We start from the raw sequence: 20,977 nt of genomic DNA on the forward strand, positions 1-20,977 counted from the left end.
CCCATTTAACTGAGGTCCGTTGTGCTCAGTACAGATGATAGATGATATCAAGGCACAAAGGGTCTCCGGTATAAACTTGAGATTTTAAAATGCTGTCATTTTTTGTAATGTGATCCTATGGCACTGACATGTTTAGTACGTTTTGCCGCGTATAGTACAAAACGATTTCTATATTGGCACATGTTTGACCAGTTAGTTTACCTTCTTCCTAGCAGAAATTCTAGTGTTGGTCAAACATACCTGACGTAGGCTGGGTTTTATTTCTGCACAATTAATTAATATGTCCTTCTTTTTCAGAGGTCTGACATCTTTTGTCTAAAAGCGGACATGGGTTGCTGCCGTATGACTTACTTTTGCACAAAATAACACTGTTTTTTTACCAGTGAACATTTCCGTTGGTTTTCTTAATGTTTTTATGACGTCATATCTCCCCTTTTCTTTTATTTGCAATTTTTAACCGGTTGGAGAGAATTAACGATAGTCCTTGCTTCTTTTCTGACCGGAAATGTATTCTTTTTTTAGAAAGAGACAATTGGTTTTTTAAAAGCCGTATGTTGGTCTTAACCCAGCCTCAGGTTCTCTCAAACTTGAGATAAGTTTTTTTTACCAGTTCCCTCTCTTGTTTTGTTGCAGTTTTAAGCTTTTAGAAGTCACTGTAGGCGTGCTTCTTCTCTAAGTCGTGTTAAAAAATTGTAATCAGAGAATGAAATTTAGCCCTTCCAACCAATGTTATGCTCTTCCTGGGCGAAGTGTAGTTTTGATTTACTACTCTGATCTCTTTACAACATGTTTCTAACATTTTCTCACTGCTTATACTGCTTATAAGGCTCCTAATCAATAGAAAGGCGTCTTTACCGCATATATTGAGAAGCGAATTTGTTAGCTGTTGTTAAAAATGGTGCCGTCGTTGCTGATTTTGTCCATTTTTTTCTCTGCTCGATATTGCAAAAAATTTTAGAGATAATTATAGTCCGTATCATTTTGAAAATTTTCAGATCTGTCTAGATACAGGTGGGATCATATTGGTTTTTTTAAACCTTAGATATGAACAAAGTTTTCTACGTGCCGTAGATGGCATGTACAAATGCAGTTTTTTGTACTTAACACATTGTTCTCTCAGCTTGAGAAGGTGGCATTGATATCTACAGGGAGGTCTTGCGAGCTGATTTATGCCCATCAGACATGATGGAACATATCGCCGGAATTCTTGCTTTTCTTGTACACTGGTATGTTTGTGGTATGATCAAATTGGAAACAACTTTTTGTTTCAAGTTCGAAGGCATTATTCAGTATCACTTCAACAACATCAGGTAAGAAAGATTTCTTTATATATCGCAACTTCGAAACTTAAACTTTCGAGAAACTTAAAATCTCTATAACCCATTTTATCATTTCTGTTTGCTATGCGATGTATATCGTCCCAAGAAAAAATATCTCCCGCAAAAATACCAAGAGGTTCAAACTCCTGTATGTCATTTTAGTAACTGCGCCACTTCCAATTTTGTGCCCCGAATGAAGATGGAGGAGGGAAAACACATATAACATATCAGATTCTACATATTTTGACTTTTTCTTGTAAAGAAACGTACCAAGATTTTTCAAGTTTTTTCATGCTTCTTACTAAGATATTTGAATTTTCGATTTGGTAGGTTACTTTCAATGCTACCAATTAAAAATATAACTAACAAAAAAGCGAGTTGAGTTATTAGCTCTGTTTCAGAACATTTAAAAAAGTTTAAAAAAAGCCGTGTTCATTTCTTCTTTTTTATTTTTTTGAAGTCCATTTCTGTCCTTCTTTCTCATTTTTCGTTTGTTTACCGGCGGATTTTTATTTCATTGGATTCACGATACGTTGGCCATTAGTTCTCCCAAAACAAAGCAATAATAATTTAATTTCCTCAATGCTTTATAAATAACAATTTTATTTTAATAAATCAATGAAATAAAAAGCACCAAGGTGGACGGTAAATAAGCAAATTCATGCTTTTTTGGTACCGCCCGAATAGAGAACAAAGAGATTTTTGACTCACCTAGATATGAGAGAGACAGAGCATGAAAGAAAGGCAAAAATGGATAAAAATTGGAACTTTTTGACCGCTAAACTTAACTAAAATTTTACATCTTTTCTCTTGCATATTCGATGTCACTGAAGATGATTTGTTGATTCTCCCCCGATTGAGTGACCTCGAGTTCGTCGAATTTCTCGCCTCGGTGACGTCAGTTTTAGACGTTACCAACCAGGACTTCAGTCTCAGAGCATTTCAGCGCTGAACCAGCATATTTCACTAGAAAACACGAAATTCAGTTCTGAAACATTGCATCTCCAGAATAGTTTGAGTTTCTTTATGTCCAGTTTCGCTTTCATTATGACTATATTGAGGGCATAAAGTTGGATCATGCTGAAGTTATCCTGTATGAGCAAACCTTGTTGGCGGGACTTAAGCTGAACATATTATTTTTCGCGCATTAGATTTTACCCATAAATTAAGACTAGCCATGGTAAATTGTGACATGAACAGAGTACTGGGCATCCTAAAGAACAGAATAACTCTAGACTGATTCAGCGCTATTTTACTCTGCCACCAACCTCCGGGAAGGCACCATGTAAAAATAAACTCAAAGTTGCAAAAAACAATTATCCAAAATTTTCCCCTACCGGTTTAGGATAAGTATATTGTAATTGCATAACGGCTGTTCTGCTTTAAAATCTTTTAAAATATTTTTAATTTGCAAGATCATGTCTTTGCGGGCCAAAGGAGAATCCCCTGACATGTCCTAATGGCCAATACCCTCAGGTTGTCGTCTAGGTCAGCAGCTTTGATAAATCGTCTACCTGCAGACCAGCATCTTCCCATTTTTCTCTGGTTCAATGTGCAATAAATGTCAATCCCTATAGTTGAAAACTAATGCCAAATTTGCAAACATTTGCAAATTATCTCTTCGCAAGGTCAAATTTGCAAAATTTTGCAAAATAATGTTAAGTTTGCAAAAATTTGCAAACGATCGACCGTGTTCGTTCCGGTGGAGCTCTTCTTAATTTAGCAATGTGGGTTATTTTCCTAACCATTTCTCAGAGAATGCATAATTCAATTGAAAAATGTTTAAAGTACAGCTTGTTATCGATATGTGTGGTCAAATAACCGTACAAGGCCAACTGCTAAGAATTAGGGACAAAAATATTCAGACCGGTTTGCAATTATTTGTAAAATTAATGCATTATTTTACAAAAATTGCAAAATTCTTTATAAAAAATTGCAAATTTGACATTAAGCTTAAACTAGGGAAGAATAAGTTTCTATGCTTAAAGCAAGAGCTTGATGTCATAGTTTCGTGAGTTTGAGTCCAAACCAGCTTACTCTTGGAAAACAAATAGTTTTAAGGGTTAGAGCAATCTGAGGTGATTTGGTGTGAGTGGGCGGCTGCCCTTGGGCGTAGCTCCTGGCGTTGGTGAGTGACAATGAGTTCCAGAAAATTAGGGTTTCAGAGGTGATGGTTCTGAAGACATTATTGGATAATTTGGAAGAAACAATAATGATGAGTAGAATTTGTTTAGTGATATTGACGGGTCTTTCCTAGATGCCAATTTTCACATGACTTTATTTTTGTGTTTTTTAAATTATGTTAAGCCCTTCTACTGTATTTCAACCCTTAATTGTTTGTTTTTTGGTTTCAAATTACATAGATGAAGTCTTAGGGACTCTTTTTAAGATTCCCTAAAATAAATAAAAACAGCTATATACATTTAAAATTATTGCTATAATATGAACAAAATTTTATCTTGCTCAATATAAACCATAGAGATGTTTTGTTGGCAAATTTTCAGTTTAAGTTTCTTTTTATAATGCTTCTTTTCCCGTTCACAAGAATTTTCAGTCCATTTGTTGAAACCAAAAGTAAAAGTTGGCATAGTGCGTTGGAACATAATATTTTGACACCTCTCACCTCTAACAATTGAAACCAAGACTGAAATTATACTCTCTTACGAAAAAAGAGAGATTGATAAATTTTGAACTGACATAGTACAAAAGACAAAGTTTTCAGCAGTAGATAAATTGAATATTTGAAACATATTGTGAACATAAAGTGAAGACTTAATATTCCGGTTAAAAACTTTCAAAAGAGCACAAATTTTCAATACTTTTTTGATAACTCATGAACTTCCAATTAGTTCAAGTTGCTTGAGAAGTCAGACATGTCGCCTTCTGAAATCCCTGATTGAAAGGTTGCCAAGATATAAGTACGCTTGGACTTCCGGACTTCTGTGGTAAAGATTTCTTCCAGGCTTCTTTGTGATAAAGAAAAATAATAAATGCGCCGTGCATTAATCAGTTGACGAGCAATAATCTTTTTTTAAGAAGTAATGATGCGATTAGAAATTTCTACCGATGGAAGAATGCCAAATTGTGGTTACAAATGAGAAACTTAATGTAATTTTCAAATGGCAAATCATTTGACAGAAATTATAATAAACAACTTTAGTTTTCACACAGTCGTCTTTTCGCAAAAAAATGAACAATTGGATCTTTTGCAAAGCGATCAGCGGATGGTTTTTGAAAACAATATTTTAAAACCCTAAAAGAAAGAATGGTAAAAGTTGAAACGGCGTTGTGTTTTAGTTACTCGATCACAGATTCTAGTGATTTTTTGAACGCAGATGTCTTCTCAAGCTGTTGGCCGACTCTATATGTTAGTATCAAAAAAACCGGGCCTGGGAATAAAAATTGCATTTATACGAAAAGTTATCATACACTAGATGCGACCGAACACCTGTTTCCTAAAAACGTTTTTCAACAACAAATTTTTCTCAAAAAAAAACAAAGGGGAAAAAGTGGGTCAGCTAAAACTTTAATTTATATGCAAATAAATAGAAAATAGTTAACAAAAATTTTTCATTGAAAAATTTTTAATTTGAGACATTTTTCTTCCAGTACAATCTTGTATGTTGTATTTTCATCGGAATAGGAGCCGGTGTCGCTAAAAATTAAAAAAAAATTAGAAGTATGCATAATAAATGCAGTAGCGGTTGCTCGAAGGTATCCAACAGTTTGGTGAAGTATAGGCACTAATCAGTTGTTAATTGTATGAATTTCAACTTCTTACTAAAATCAGCAAATTTTTCAAGCAAACAAATTAAATGCATCGTTCTTTGTATAGGAAAAATTGAAAGCTCCCCACAACTGTGTTTTCAAGCATTATTCTGAAAAATAATGAATATTTCTTAAAAATAAAAGCTAAGATAATTGCAATTATTTTTTTCACAAATAGGAGCAATGCACATTTACACTTTTTATATTTTTACATTATATACAATTATAGTAGCAAAAATTTCGATCACCTGACTTTTTTCATAGCCAATTTTCAAATATTAAAAAAATATTATATGCATTTTTTCGAAAAATTTTCCAAAAGAGCAGGCAAATAATTAAAACCATTAGGTAATTAATTGAACTTTATTTTTCTGCTTGAAATAATGACACTCAGCCACGCATTAGATAATATAGGCCTACTTGACAACAAAAAAAATCGTAACGATAAAACATTTGATTCCGGTTTTATTTCCGCTTTTTTTGTCCGAACAATAGTTTACTGTCATTCTTCAAAGAAAAACCAGATAAATCTTTTAAAAGAATTGAGTTGTTTCCTACTTTTTTATTCACAGAAAGGTTAACTCACGCATCGTGCACTAAATGCAACTGAATTGAACATAAACCTTCAAGAAAACAATACAACAAAAATAATAACTCCTCAAAGTAAATTGTTTGAAAAGTTTTTCTACGTTGTTATACAATTTAACAATTTGATAGTTGCAATAGTTCTCTAAACGGATATTGTTTCGATAGATTTTGAATGCAAGAATGTTGTTAGAGGCAAAAACGTTTAGAAAAGTTTTCTATTTTTCAGTGTTCAGTGGAATTATTTTAAAACAAATTATGGTCACATTTGTGTTTCCCAGATGAAATTTGCTTAGTCCAGTCGATATCGATGTTTCTGTTCTCATTACTTTTCAGTTTCTTAGACAAAGAAGGCATCTCGTTTTCGGTTTACATGTAGTTCTAATAGAAATTGCTGTATGTACGAAAACCTCAATTTGCATTTTTCGCAAAGACAAAATTGATGCAATCAGTTTCATACTGGACCATCTGTGATCTTTTTGATTCTTCGCACCTTTTGGTTAAGACAATGAAGTTCACTGTAAAAGTGCTGCGTTGGTTTGAAATATACGGCTCAAAAGTTTTGAAACAAAAAAGACAAAGGTAAAGAAAACCATCAACACGTTTAACTATTGCAACGGATTTTACCAGATTATTTTGTCATGTCAACGCCATTTGCTCTACAAGCCATGGAAATTGTTAGTTATTAAGATCTTCCGACAAACTTTAAACAACCGACTTAAGATAAAAAACAAAAAATTAGAATTCGAAAATTTGACCCCCAACAGATTAATTTCATTCGACCAATGATTGCAAAATTTTTGCGTCACAATTGTAGTTAAGAAATGAAGCCAAATAAATGTTGTAGAAAATGTTGTTTCTATGCAGAAAAAATATATAGAATACTATGAGACCTAAAATTAAATTTTTAAGAACTTACAATGATGAGTTAAAGGTGTAGTGGTCTTAATAATTCGTCAAAACAGGAGAGAGACTTTGAGTAGTACCCTGACAACTTCTTTATCGTCCGAATGTATATCAACATAACTTAGTAGGGTTGGTCAGCTTGTTTAAATTTAAAACAGTAAAAATTCTCTAACGAATTTATTTTCTGACACTTTGGTGCTTATTTGAATTAATTTTTCCCATCTTTTATTAGGAAATAATTTTTTTGCTGATAATCCCATGGTGTGAAAATTATATATATATATATATATATATATATATATATATATATATACATATATATATATATATATATATATATATATATATATAAATATATATATATATATATATATATATATATATATATATATATATATATATATATATATACACACATATATATATATATATATATATATATATATATATATATATCTTCAGTCAATTCTGCATTTTGACTGAATTGTGCCGAATCAGCTGAATATTGTTCATTTGGAGCCAATATATAAAAAAAAACAGGTACGATATCCCAATTGTAGAAAAATTATTCTGAAAAATTTTGAGTCAAGCTCTTAAAATCTCTATTTATGGAAAAGTGTTTAAATTTTTTTCAAGCTCGACAAGTCAAGGGATTCAGAAATTTTTGAAGTCTATCAAGAATGCCCCTCGCATGATTCTAGATCAACTATATAGATCGGCAAGAATTGATATCTAAATAGAACTTAGTTCCTTCTCATTCCATGTGGTTGCAAAAGAAAACAAGGGAACTAAAAATGAGATAATGTATCTGCGAAAGAGTAAAAGTTTTGGAACTTTTTTAAAACTTCATTTGTTTGAAACTGTTTCTTAACAGTATAGACACTTGGCAGACATTTGGAGGCAGTTTTGGAGCATTCAATTAACCTTTTTTTGACAATCATCAAACTTTTTCTTACAATATTTTATCAAAAGATTTTAGCGATACTTTTATAACTTTCCCCTGATAGAAAGACAATTTCTCAAGATATAATGGGAGAATCTTTTAAATCATGCAAGCATTTGCGTGAAAAAAGAAGCTCCTTGGCCAACCTTGAATAATTTCAACTTGCAATGTAAATGTAGGAACTTGTGTATTGAACCTGCAATTTGAAATTGTAGGAAATTGCAAGTTGATTCCATAACTTGTTCAATTATGAACAAGGTGTTTATTCACTTTTTAGGACTCGGCGCTCTGAAATTTAAATTATGAGATTATTACAGGTTTGTTTCAGCCAAGCGTTGCTCTTATTTGCTATTTCTTATGAAAATTCTTCATTAACTGTCAAATGCAGACATTAAATAGTTGAGTGCTTGAAGCAGTAGTTTTATCGATTTTCTCATTTGAAAAACAAAAACTTGAATCAATATCTTTACTTTTATCAGCGAACCAAATTGTTGTCATTGTTTTAACCCATATGGCTATTCTCATTGCAGTAGGAAAATTAAATAGCTTTTCTTTAGTGATCTTCATTTTAGACAGGGACTTGTACGTTGAATGATTAACTTGTTAGATTAAGAACAAGTCGAGTTTTTATGTTAAAAAGAATTGAAACTCTGAAAGTTAAAATGTAAAATTCTAACCAGTTTTCTTCAAGCTGTGCTCTCATTTTTTCTTTCTTATGAAAGATTTTCTTTTACTGACAAATGTAGACACGATTCATTTGAGTGTATGAAGCAGTAGTTTTAAAGGTTTTTTTAGAAAAAAATGAAAGTTCAAATAATGTCCTTCTTTTCATAGGCTCAGCAGGTTTTTCACTATTTTTCAATCGAAATTGCGATTTTCATGGCATATTATGAAAAACATTTGCTTTTCGGTTATTCAGCCTAATTTTTGGACAGAATGATTTCTTCACAGTTGATTAGAAAAATTTTGTTCAGTAAGTTGAAAAACTTTACAAGATTGGAAGTAACGTGATGAATATTTATCTTGTATATTTTTCTATTACTCCGAATGTCTGTTTTGTGCGGTCTTTCAAGTTAAATGGTTAACTTGGAACAAACTATAAGTTTTTGCAGATATATTGCAACTCTCACGAAACTATCAAGTTCATATATGTAAAATGCCTCATCTACAGCATTAAGTTGTGATTCAATGGCTTTATTATTGTATGGCATTCGGGAATTGATTAACGAATTTATTCGCTATTCCCGTCATGATACTTTAAAGCCAAATATGTTACGCGCTTTTTATAATTCCGTTCAATAATTCAATAAATCACTCACTGTTGACTAAATCAAACTCCTTGATTCAACTTCCCATGTCCTGCAAGATCTTTATAACTCTTGCAAAACTTGCAACATTTTGCCAAGATCTTGACAGATAAATAATTCTTGCAACACCTTGATAAGATCTTCACAAGATCTAATCAAGCTAAATCAAGCAATTTTCTTGGCGTAACTTGATTATATTTTGATGATTCTTGAAACATAGCAAATTTTGTTTGTAAGCAACCCAGAGTGAGGCGGTGGAACCAGGAATCCAGACAGAAATCGGCCATGACCAGACAATGCAGACAAAAAATTACATATGACTCGAAGTAGTGAGAATTAGCGCGATGCAACACGTTTATTTCTCGACTTTGTAATGATATGCAACTATGGCTTGTCAACGCGACAATTCGATGTAACGTAAATTTAGCTCGAAAAACGCGCTCATGATCTCACAGAAAAAAATCATAGTCAAAGGCGCAAATCTGGTATAGTACCACAAAGTCGAAACATAAACGAGATCTGTTTAGTTAAAAAATCTTTTTACGAACGTCAAAAATGTGCTATGTGACTCAACAATGACTGAATCCTAATTGTGGAACTTCTAGTAGTCAGCGAAACACTGTTGGATTAATTGGAAGACCAACAGGTTTTGTCCAACAACTCCACAACAAACTTTAAGTCCCATGTCGAGAAAAGTAAATTTTATTATACCGGAAAAAACTGCTTATTTTTTAGTTGATAAACTAACGGGAGCAATATTTCCCGACATTTTTGATAATTCTTGATAGCCAATGCTAATTCTTGGTAATTGTTGCTTAATCTTGTAATTTCCTGCTACATTTTGTTTTTGGGTGCTATTGAATTTTTAATATTTGTTTTATCTTGCCATGTCATGGTTAATCTTTCCTTTTTTTTGAAACATGTAATTTACTCACACTATAACCCTAAGGTTAGATATCTACATGCTCTAAAATGTTAAATAAATTAATCAGCATTGTTATTAATATAATAATCTTCAAATTGTGGCTGTTCGTTTTCATAGGTAGAAATAGGATTTGAAGGCTCCTATTTGTCTATTAACGGGTACTTTCTTGTGTTGATAGAGCAAAAACTCGGTTAAAACATTTTTAAAGCAGGTTTTACTGTTAAAAGTTCTTATTGAAGAGGGCAATTTGTTCCATTTTTGAACGCTTTTAAAGATTAAGGATTTGTTACTCCACTTCGTTTTCGTTAATTTTTTTAAAATAATTTGATTTGTTCTCTTGTTCTGTCTAGCGTTATGGCGACTAGAAAACATTTTTAAATTTTCGAATGTTTCCCATTGTCTTATGTCTGTTTGTAGTTTCATTAGGCTAACTTTTGAGATAAACAATTCGGCTGGCAGGATACGATCCTTAATGAGAAGATCAATAGATTGGTCAAATTTTTGACGAAAATAACAAACTCTTATTCCCCAATTAATTTGCCTGTTTATGCGGTTTAAGTTTTTCACTGTAAGAGTTTGAAGGAATACTCCACTGCAAGAAAGATGAGAGAGTACAACTGACTTGAAAACATCAATTCTCACTTTCAAAGGTATTTGATTTCTTACAAGATACAAAGAACGAATTGCATTAGCCATTTTGCTTAAAACTGAGTTCAGGTGATTTTCAAACGTTAGGTTTGAATCAATTTGTACTCCCAGATAACGACATGCATGAGCTGGTTTGATAACTTCGCCTTTAAAAGAAAACTCTGGATCCGAATTAAAAAGATTTGTGAAGAATAACATCTCTGTTTTATCGGCATTTAAAGTGAGTTGATTCTCTGTCAGGTATTTGTCTGTTTGTTCTAATAATTTTTCAATTTTTGGTGAATATTTTCATTGCGTTCAAATTTGCATATAATACTAGTGTCATCCGCAAATTGAACAACATCATTTTCACCTTCCAACTTTTCACAAAAATCTTTGACATATAACAGAAGAATATGAGGTAACAGAAAAATCTTGCCAAGATCTTGTTTCTTGACAGCCATGCAAAGAAGTTGCAAGCTCGCACACATCTTGATGTATTCTTGTTAAGTACCATGGCAAGATCTTGGCAAGATTTACCAAGATTCAGTATGTTTCTTATCAAGATATACCAATTTTCAGTTCACTGGAATCTATATAAATTGTAATAGAATGAAAAATACCTGACTATGCTGAATATTTGATTATCAAAAGGAAAAATACGCGTTGCTTTATTCACTTGGCTATTGTCTATTTAACGCAAAGAAAACGAAAATCCATCAAAAATGTTAATTAAACTCTCAATTATCCCGCGCATGAGGTGATTACCAAATTTCTCCCTTGTAACGAGTTTTGACCGACACACACACGCACACACACACACACACACACACACACACACACACACACACACACACACACACACACACACACTGGATGTGAATCACCATAGCGCTGAGTGGAATCAAATGGGGCGTAAATTCTGCATAACAATTCAAAACTTGCAAAATATCAAATTGTTGACATACTTATTCTTTTCCTTTAAAAAGTATGTTTGGAGACCCTAGTTGCAATTAGGACAGGTTTCACACCTTAACATGATAGGAAAATTGAATCAAGATCAAGATCTTGCATGTCTTCCATTTCCTTCTGAAACCTTATTTTGTATAATCGTTGTCAAAATGCATTGACGCAATGGAAAACATTGGAACGTCATTTTTATTCCTCACTCTTGTTGTTTCGAACTCACATAAAATGCAAAGACGTACAGCAAACTAGCTATTGAGATATTCTCAATCTGTCTATCTTCTGAAACACTTCTTAAAAATATATAATACCCGATCAAAGCGCTATGTAATTTGAGATAAAATGCCGTCCCTTTGTTTTCTCTCTGATCGACCAATATCAGTTTCATTCCATTTTTCCTGTAATTTACTTCAAAATGATTGGGGCTGAGGTGTTGATATATTTTAACTTAACTTTATTACCTAGTATCAAGTGTTTCAGCCTTTGTGACGTTTTACATATATCGTTTTGTCAAATTTTGAACCCACAGTTACTCGAGTTCAAACATTTTCTTATTTGCACACTCGAAACTTCAGTTGACATAAAACTGAAGTCAGCTAAATTACTGAAACAAATCAAAACTGGGCTATGAGCAAATCCAAGTCTTTCTTTGTGTAAAGTTTGCTTAAAGCACTTATTGTAAAACACACATTCAAACTTAGCAGGTCTACGATTTATGCGTTTTGATTGCGGCTATATTTGACCGTCGCAAAGCAAGCAATTGAATTCGAGAACTTGAACAACTATTTCAGTTTCAAAAGCTTCGGGGGACAAAATTTCGCAGGGTCTTACACTTTTGCGAAGCTTTTCATTTCGTTACAGACACACTTAATACTTACTAGACTGTTAAAGGAATATTTGGATTTTATTCGTTATTTGAGTGTCTGAAATTATGGCTTGGGGCTTAAAATAGCGATAAAATTTACAATTCTTAGACTTACAAGAAGTATTCATGAAAATTCTGCGCAGTTTGTGTTGTTTTCTTATTTTAAGCGACTTCAAACTTTTTATGTGAGTTTGTTCTTACTGTTCAAGTTACACTTAGCAGAAAAAGACTAGTACTTTACCGTTCCTGATTAGAGAACTATATTTTGTAATTTTTTCAACGGCGCATTTGTCATTTTACATTTTTAAGATGAAGACACAGCTAAAACAGCTAAGTACAATTCAGAAATCAATTTGCATTAAGCTTTTCAAGTTGCAACTTCCAACAAATTGAAGACGTCATTAGACTACTTAAAATTCAAATTGAAATCTGAGATAGGTTAGAGAACGCTTCCAAGCAAAAAGAGCAAAAAAATTCACATCTCTAAATTGCGCACTTATCACTCCATTTTTCGTTTCATTTGTTTTCATTTTCCTTTCAATGACTAATTTCAATCTCCATTAAATTTTCTACTTGTAATTTTACACAAATCTCACACATTGTCGCAACTTTATCTTTAGGTTTTTAAAACGCCTTGTACTTATTCTTTAAACTGCAATTAAAAAACAAATTTGTTGCGAGACATAATTATATAAATAACTTTCCATATACAAAAATAACCGAAGAAAAAGATATAAAAACGAAATATTACTACTCAAAAGTTGAAAAACGGCTTTTATATGTTGATTTTTTCTATTTCAAATTAATTTCTCAAATCGCGCTCTACGCAAATTTCTCGCAAATCAAATACCAGCAATTGTGAGGACATGTGTCAATTGTTGACCCCAAGGAAACTGTGGCCCCAAAAAAGAGCTTAGGTGGTAATCGGGGTCACATTTAAGGAAATCTCCCTCAAAATTTTTAAATTTTATTGAGCGAAATTAACGAAAAATTGTTTTAAAAAATGATAGGGGTTGATTATGATGTAAGAAAATTAAATCCGTTGTTACAATCGTCTCAAAAGGATTCTAGCATATATACAATGGCTGTCAGCCAACAAAATTTATATCGCCGAAACTTGCTATTGATAGATTTTTTTTATCCAAGTTAATTACACCAAAAAAACTTCGTGTAAAAACAGCGGACGATTTATATCACAACTGTTATTGAATACCAACACTCCAGCTTTGGGCGCAAGTAGAATGGGGAAAAGCCAAGGTTTAACAACTGTTGTCCAGAAGGAAATTTTTCAAGCTTATGAGTCAATTTAATTACAACATTTAAGCTAACTAATTTTCCTGATCATGTTTAATTTTTTTGTTATGATCCCCGACTTGAGTCTCAGAAAATTTCAGTACTGAAAAAGCACATTTCAACAGTAAAAACTTAATTCAGTTCCAAAACACTGCATCTCCAGAATATTTTAAGTGTTTGTGCAATTTTTGTTCTTTATGCTTATATTGAGGTCATAGAGTTCGCCCGTGCAAAATCAATCTTGTATATTCTGAAAATGAATTTTAGCCCAAAATCAATTCTGAACATAATAATGTCATACAATTTTAGTTTATAACTGGTTATAGTAGTATCCACACTATTTATACATAAGCTAGTTTACAAGCAATTACGACAAAGCTCATTTGAGCTTTGTTGTTACTTACTACGCAAATTAAATGCTACAATTTCCCTTGCGCAAGTTCGAATAGAATATAACGCAAACCTTGTTGGCGGGAATCAAGCTGATTATATTGCTTTTTCACGCTGTATTTTTCACTCAAATATAAAGACTAATCAGTGTAAATTGGGACATGAACAGGGTAATGGCCATCATGAAAACCAGAATGTCTCTAGACTGATTCAGTGCTGATTTCTCTGCCATCAACCTTGATTCAGTTCTGGAACACTGGGTCTCCAAAATATTTTAAGTTTTTCAATGTGCAGTTTTTCTTCATTATGATTATATTGAGGTCTTACAGTTCGCCCAGGCTAAAAGCTAAAGTGCTAAAGTGTTTGAAAAAAACTCATACCCCAAAATTAAGTCTAAGCAGAATAAATTCAAAGTTTTGTGGCTTATAACTGGTAAATACTATAATAACATACACACTCTTTGCACTTAGTAGTTTGTAGTCAATTACCAAAAATCCATTCAGCTTGATGGTTATGCGAATTAAATGTTCCCAAGTTGACGTTCGAATCTTGTATGAAACAAACCTTGTTGGCGGGAGCTAAGTAAAACGTATTATTTTTGAAGCAGTAAACTTTACTCAAAAATCAGGACTAGCCAGTATAAATTCTGACATGATTAAGGCACTGGCCATCGAGAAAAAAAGAATGTCTCTAGACTTATTCAACGCTGATTTGCTCTGCTACCAACCTCTGGGATGCAATAGTTTGCGAGCAATTTAATTTTTAAGTTTTCCACGCTATTATTATGCACACTAACATATACATCTTGGGTGTAAAAGTTGTGTCAATATTTGCTTAATTTTATATCTGACTTCGTTCTATCAGATCTAATTAATGTATCTGAAAATCAATCTTTGTTGTTTAATTTTTGCATTTTTGACACTCTACATTATGATCAAAATTTAAAAATAAACCGCAATTTATCTGCAAAAAAAATTTTTTTAAATTAATAGGTCTCCTTATCATGCTTTTCAGTTTTTTAAGGCATTTTCTTATGCTCTTTTTTAATTCTCCACAAGATATCGATAGAAAAAAAATAATCAAAGATTTTGGGCCGGAGTAAAGACACTAACCCACATTTCATTGGGCTGGTCTTAACTGGACAAAACTAGGAGAAAACGGCTAGTTTCTGAAAATAACATTAAAAAATGAGCAATTATGTTTTCTTGAGAGAAAAATTTAACAATTTTAAAAAAAATATAACGTCGCAACCACCACGCCGTTTTGCGACTGATAATTATTTAAATTCCTGCTTTCTCGAAAACGTACTGCCAACAGTATTTGATGAAGAAAACATCGAAATGGCTAAAAAAGAATCAAATTAATTTGAATTGTTCAGTTTTGAGTCTACGGTTAGCTAATACAAAATTGTATGACGCTTAGTGACCACTTCATCAGAAGTATACACTCAAACCTTTTGTATATATGCTTTATTATGCATAGTAAAACTGCAACTGTATTATTCATCTCTGGCCATTGAAGGCTTTGCTTTGTATTGTACTCTTCTTAACCATACATTACCAGATGTTATATAATAAACAGTAAACATCTACAATGCTAGCATCTCTGTTTGTTCAAAACATATGGTATACAAAGAGACTTTCTTGTATTGAAATTTTTGAGCATTTTATAGTCTGAGAACTGGCTTAGAGGTTATTTTTCTAATTTTCTAATTCATTATTTGGAAAACAAATTGTATCCCCAACTTTAACGTCAGGTCATAACTAAATGGTTATAATATATGGCAGACATGATTACCTGGTAACGAGAGCGCCGGCAGAGACCGTAGATGCTTTTTTTCATATATATTTTTTGGAGGTAGGGGCTGTGAGAAGGGACGGTGGGGGAGGGGGGGGGGGGGGGGTTCAATGGAATGTATTTATTATTTTGAGGAAATAAATTTACAACTTTTACTATAGTCTACTATGTACAATTTTTCTTTTTTTAAACTATACATGTAAAAATGATTGAGTTTTATATCTAATTTAAAGGTACAAAAATTTACACCATGAAAAATGACCAACTGCATTTGAACTTCTATTAACTCTCGCTTTTTAAAACCAAACGGAAAGCGCGAATATTAGCATATATGCATATCGACCACAGTTTTGATCTTATATACGTTCGGCTCAATTCTATTTGCGCAGTCTATAAGAAGAATAAAGTAATCTATTTTTGAAAAGCTTAAAGAAAAAGAAAAAAAACGCTTTCTTTCTGAGCTCGACCACGCGTATAAGCGTTATCAAGCCATTTTAAAAAGCTTACAAGAGTTCGTCAATATTTTGTTTTATATGTGCATCTATATTTACGACAATAAATTGTTGACAAGAGGAAATATTCAGCTATAATTGACGAATTATTTCAAATAGAATTTATTTAAAGCCGTTCTGAATTTCATCTGACTTTTATCTTTGTGAAAAAAAAAGCGTGGAAAAAATTTTGAAATCAAAAATTGCGCCTGATTTACGGCATAGCGTGGCGGTTTTAAAAAGCACGAAAAATTTACCTTCCTTGGAAAAACAATTTCCCTAGAAGTGGTAAATTTGTTTATTCTGCTAGCTATAACTCGATTATAAATCAGCGGAAGCCTTCACAGCTAATTTACTCCTTTGTTTATACATACCGTATCAAAACAAATAGGGTTGCTTGTCACTTTTATTGACGATACCAAAACAACAAAAAGCTTAGTTTAAATACGTGTTACGAGACAAAAAAAAGCTGAGCGCTGCCATAGGCCAACTGCATTCACTTCTTAATTCTATTCGAACCACCCCCCCCCCCCACCACCACCACTTTAACGTATAAATTTTGCTTCCAGCATTGTAGCTTTCGCTTCCATTATTTATTCACTCCTCCAGTTAACCCAGTTACCTCTGATGTAAATTAGGTCCATTCTCTGTACAAATTGATTACCCAAAAATGCGACAACCTACAAGAAGATTATTCACCCAGTTATCTCACAGAAGTTGCCTGCTGACGTCACAACAGGTAAAAACATTTTCATTTTAATCAAAAACTGCTGCAGCTTAATGCGTCATGTATTCCAATAGATTTTTCCATAAAACACTGGGGATTGAAAGTGTTATTTCTGTCAGAACTGTTGATAAAACATTTGAATGAAATTGAATTGGTTCTAAAGCAGACCCGTTGTAGGTTCTCTCTATTGCCTTAAAGTTTATAGATAAATGGCTACTTATTTTTGCGCGATGTAGATTTACCTAACTCTGCGTGACTAACTCACTCAGGAAAACACTGAAGGAAAATTTCAACTATTACTGCAAAGTTAAAGAGTACTGCCGGAGTCAACGATCTACACATATTAGTGAAAATCATTGGATTACCTAAAGTGTTCAAGCAGGCGATATACAAAAAAAAAATAGAGTCTTCTCAGTCTGTGATTGGCGGACAATTCACAGAAAAGATTTCTGTCTCCTGCAGTTTTCAAATCTAATGACATATTATGGCACACATAAAAAATCTTGTTTAGATTTGTCAGGCGATCAATAGACTTCAGAAGTCTAGTCCATTGATTCATTAAAAATTTTCTGTATTTTTAAAGACTCTACACTCAAAACTATTGTTTCGTTCGGTTTATTCAAAAAGAAACCTCTAGTTAAAAGATAGTATCGTCGAATAAAAAACAACATACCTCATCACATTTTTCAAAAAAGTTATTGCTAGCCTCCCGTATTGCTATCTTACTTTAAAAGTAAAATAACGGATTAAGTGAATATATATTCTGCCTACACTGGACACTTGTTCCATGGGCACTGATATAGAGATATGTTCGCACTACAATGACAAATATGATAGAAAAAAATTTCTTAAATTATGAAAAAGCAATAATATTATATAACTACCGGAAGCTAAAATAACCACCAAATGTGAACTATATTGGATAGACTTCTTTTTACAGCTATCCCTTGTTACATTTAATTTATATAATCACACTCTTCTTCATTTTTACAAAATCTTCGTGTCATGCTATTACAAATATATTACATAAAATTTATTTTTTTGCCAGGTTTAATGGTACCTAGAAAAACTGTTCTTCCTCTTCCTCTCTTTTTTTCATTTTGAACCATTTTCATCAAGATAAACTGAATGAGACACTTGAGAACGGGCCATCGGCCCAAAAGTGTTCAGCCAGTCCAAAATATGATTGTATTTGTAAAGGTAATTGTGAAGATTTTTATTGACTGATGGAAACAATGATTATTATTATTATATCTGACTTCGGATGTTAAATTTTTCAACGAATCAGTTGTTTAAACGCTAACGTTAAAAACTCAGATTTTTTTATTTTAATTTGGAGCTAGCTCTAAGTGAAAAAAGTAGTAAAAAATTTTAAGACAGCGACGCTTTATGTCCGTCAGACAAAATGCAATGCTAATTCTTAAAATCTAGCAATAACATAGCGATTGATATTAGCAAATTTTGGCAAACAGGTTCATGTTTTTTTATCAGATAAGAATTCTAAGTTTTTAACGCAAGATCTTCCAAAATTGTTGAAACTTTCGAGGATCAGATTATTTTGATGTTGAAACCTATTCCATATTACATATGAAACATGATAAATTAGTAACAATGTCGCAATGTATAAAATATGTTCTGAAAATTGAAATACTGTTTGTTTGATTTCCAGTTCGAAATTTTCAGTGTTTAATTAATAAAGATGTAAACTGAATTGAGTGAAATTTTGTACGACATGCGCTGAGTGTAAGGAAATTTCCAAGAATCAGTAGTGTCCAAAATCCAAGCGGTGTTCTCAACAATAATTGCGTTGTTGTTTTAGAATTCGTTTCAACTAGTGCGAAGGCGGTGTTACCATGAGGGGAATCTTCGGACAAACGTGAATGGAGGAATTGCGACTCAACCTTATCAGAATTTAAGTGCTATTGTACCGGAGGCCGTCGTGTTTCCAGGTAAGATGTGTATTCTTTTGGGTCATTCCTCTTTGGCTCTATTTTGGGTTTTTCCATGTATATACTATGACGGGGCGGGCTACAACTTAGTGTGCGCTGTAATGAGAAAGACCATGTTTTGTATGATTCTAATGTCACTTTAAGGCAGTAGTCTCACTATAGTGTCACTTTATTCTTAGAGCTATTTCCTTTTTTCAGTCATCCAAGTTTTGTTTTCACTTAGTATGTAAATGGGACCCAGTTATGCTTCGCATACCCTAATAAGAGGGTTAGCAAGTGGAGCAACATGTTAACGGGTATTAAATTCATTTTAATGCAAATGGGCAAGCTGTTGGTTGCTCAGAACAGTTGAAATCATTTAAAAAGTCTCAATTTCTGGTGAACTGCAAAACTTGGTAGAAAATTTTATCAAAAATTTTTTTTTCAACAAAAAACAGATAGTGTATCAAACCTGATAGTGTACAGCCTCCTACTTGCATATAAACTTTTTTAAACAACCATATCTGTTGGTTTTGGTAAGTTCAGGTAAGGCAAAACTACCTGAGCGTTTCAGGTAAGTTTAGGTGTTTGTTCAGGTAAAATCACCTGAATTTTTTAGTGTGTAAGCATTGCGCTGGTTTTGATCCACTTACATTGGTGCATCAGTTGCGTTAATCATTGGTGCAATAGTTGCATCAATATTATCAGCTTTTAGATAACCCATGTTGACTATTGTACGAATTCTTGGTAACCATTGAAGGACATAGATGATTCCTAGAACCCAAACAAATTTATATATGAATTGCATGGTTTCTCAGTAGTCAAAAAAAGTTACAATAGTTATATGATTTTCTGTTTATCAAACAAGAATCATAAAATAAAATTTGGTAGTCAGAGCTGAATATTTCCAATTTTGATGACATTCTGAGTCTTTTCTATTAATCAACGAAACTCATATATGAAACATAAAACTTTGATTGTTTGAATGTTAATAGTATACTAATATCTTTATCGGGTATAGAAGCACAGGACTTTACGCTGTATATATTTAAGCGGTAATGTAATCTCATGATCGCTTCTAATAGTTTCATATCAATTCCCATGGGCCACTGAAGAGTAGCCATGGCACGTGAGGCATGGCCGAATGATTATAATACTAGTTTCATGAACACGAACTAAATGGGATTAAAATGGGGAGGAAATAATAGAGGGTTGCAGTATTTGGCGAACAATGATAGGGGTTAAACAAATAGGGGTGACAAAGCGGGAAGCCGTGTGATCTAAAAGGTCATCATTGTTTTCTTTGTATGTTTCAGGAATGATTCTAGCGGGTGCATGGGTTGCTAAGCAGATTGCATCATTTCTAGAAGAAAGTGACATATTCGTTTACGAGGATGATGATTAAACAGAACGCAAACTTTCTATCATAATTATGTGACGCTCTATAGAAAATAAAAACTTTGTTGAACAATTTTATTCTCACTAGTTTTATTAGCTCTTTTTCCTTCAAAAGGCAAACTTTTTTTAAAATATGTTCAAGAAGCGGCGAGGAGTCAGAAACGAGGCAGCTAAAATTATTGTGGACAGAGCCCTGAAAAGCAGTGCACCGCAGAAAAAATGCTGACCATATAAAAAAGATTTTTTGGCCAAAATACAGGGTTAATCAAGTGCTTTTTGCAGAACGTGTCGGCCAAATTCCTTGTTTTCGTCTAAACGTTTTGATGAAAGTACAAGGCTTTGAAAACGATGCTAGATCAGCTCAGCTTTTCAGAATGCTCACAAATTTTTCAGCGCTGACTCAGAAGTTTCCGTAGTGCTCCGAGCTCTATTGCCTGATCCGTTTAAAGACGTATGCAACGCGTAGACTGTTTGTAAATGAAGATCGTGCTCGGATAGAGGATATCGTTCTATATTAATATGCAAGCAGAATCTTAAAAATGTTTATGCACAATTTAGCTTATTTCACCATGAAAAGGAATGAATGATTTTTGAATGGATATCTTGAAACAGTATGACCAAAACAATGAAATCACACAACACGTTAATGCATGGTTTTTGTCAAAATACATGATTAATACCGTTCTTTTATGATAAAAAGTTGTGGCTAAATGTGAAATCTGGGTACTACTGGACATATAAT

At 32.8% G+C, this 20,977-nt stretch overlaps 1 protein-coding gene across 11 annotated transcripts; it reads left to right on the forward strand.

The window, feature by feature from the left end:
- Nucleotides 1–12,011: 12,011 nt before the first annotated feature.
- Nucleotides 12,012–20,328, forward strand: LOC142351138 (essential MCU regulator, mitochondrial-like). Of its 11 annotated transcripts, none has more exons than XM_075403237.1 (4): nt 12,012–12,353; nt 16,821–16,921; nt 18,729–18,858; nt 20,154–20,328. In XM_075403237.1, the coding sequence occupies exons 1-4, from the start codon at nt 12,338–12,340 to the stop codon at nt 20,240–20,242; spliced, it is 336 nt and encodes a 111-aa protein (XP_075259352.1). In that variant the 5' UTR covers nt 12,012–12,337; the 3' UTR covers nt 20,243–20,328. The 11 variants fall into 11 exon arrangements, with proteins under 11 accessions (XP_075259352.1, XP_075259362.1, XP_075259361.1 ...); XM_075403247.1 differs by having other exon boundaries at nt 12,014–12,396; XM_075403246.1 differs by having other exon boundaries at nt 12,014–12,353; nt 16,752–16,921.
- Nucleotides 20,329–20,977: the final 649 nt, after the last annotated feature.

The sequence above is a fragment of the Convolutriloba macropyga genome, chromosome 12 (genome assembly GCF_964194025.1).
Source record: "Convolutriloba macropyga chromosome 12, txConMacr16.3, whole genome shotgun sequence".
In the NCBI taxonomy this organism is placed as follows: domain Eukaryota; kingdom Metazoa; phylum Xenacoelomorpha; order Acoela; family Convolutidae; genus Convolutriloba; species Convolutriloba macropyga.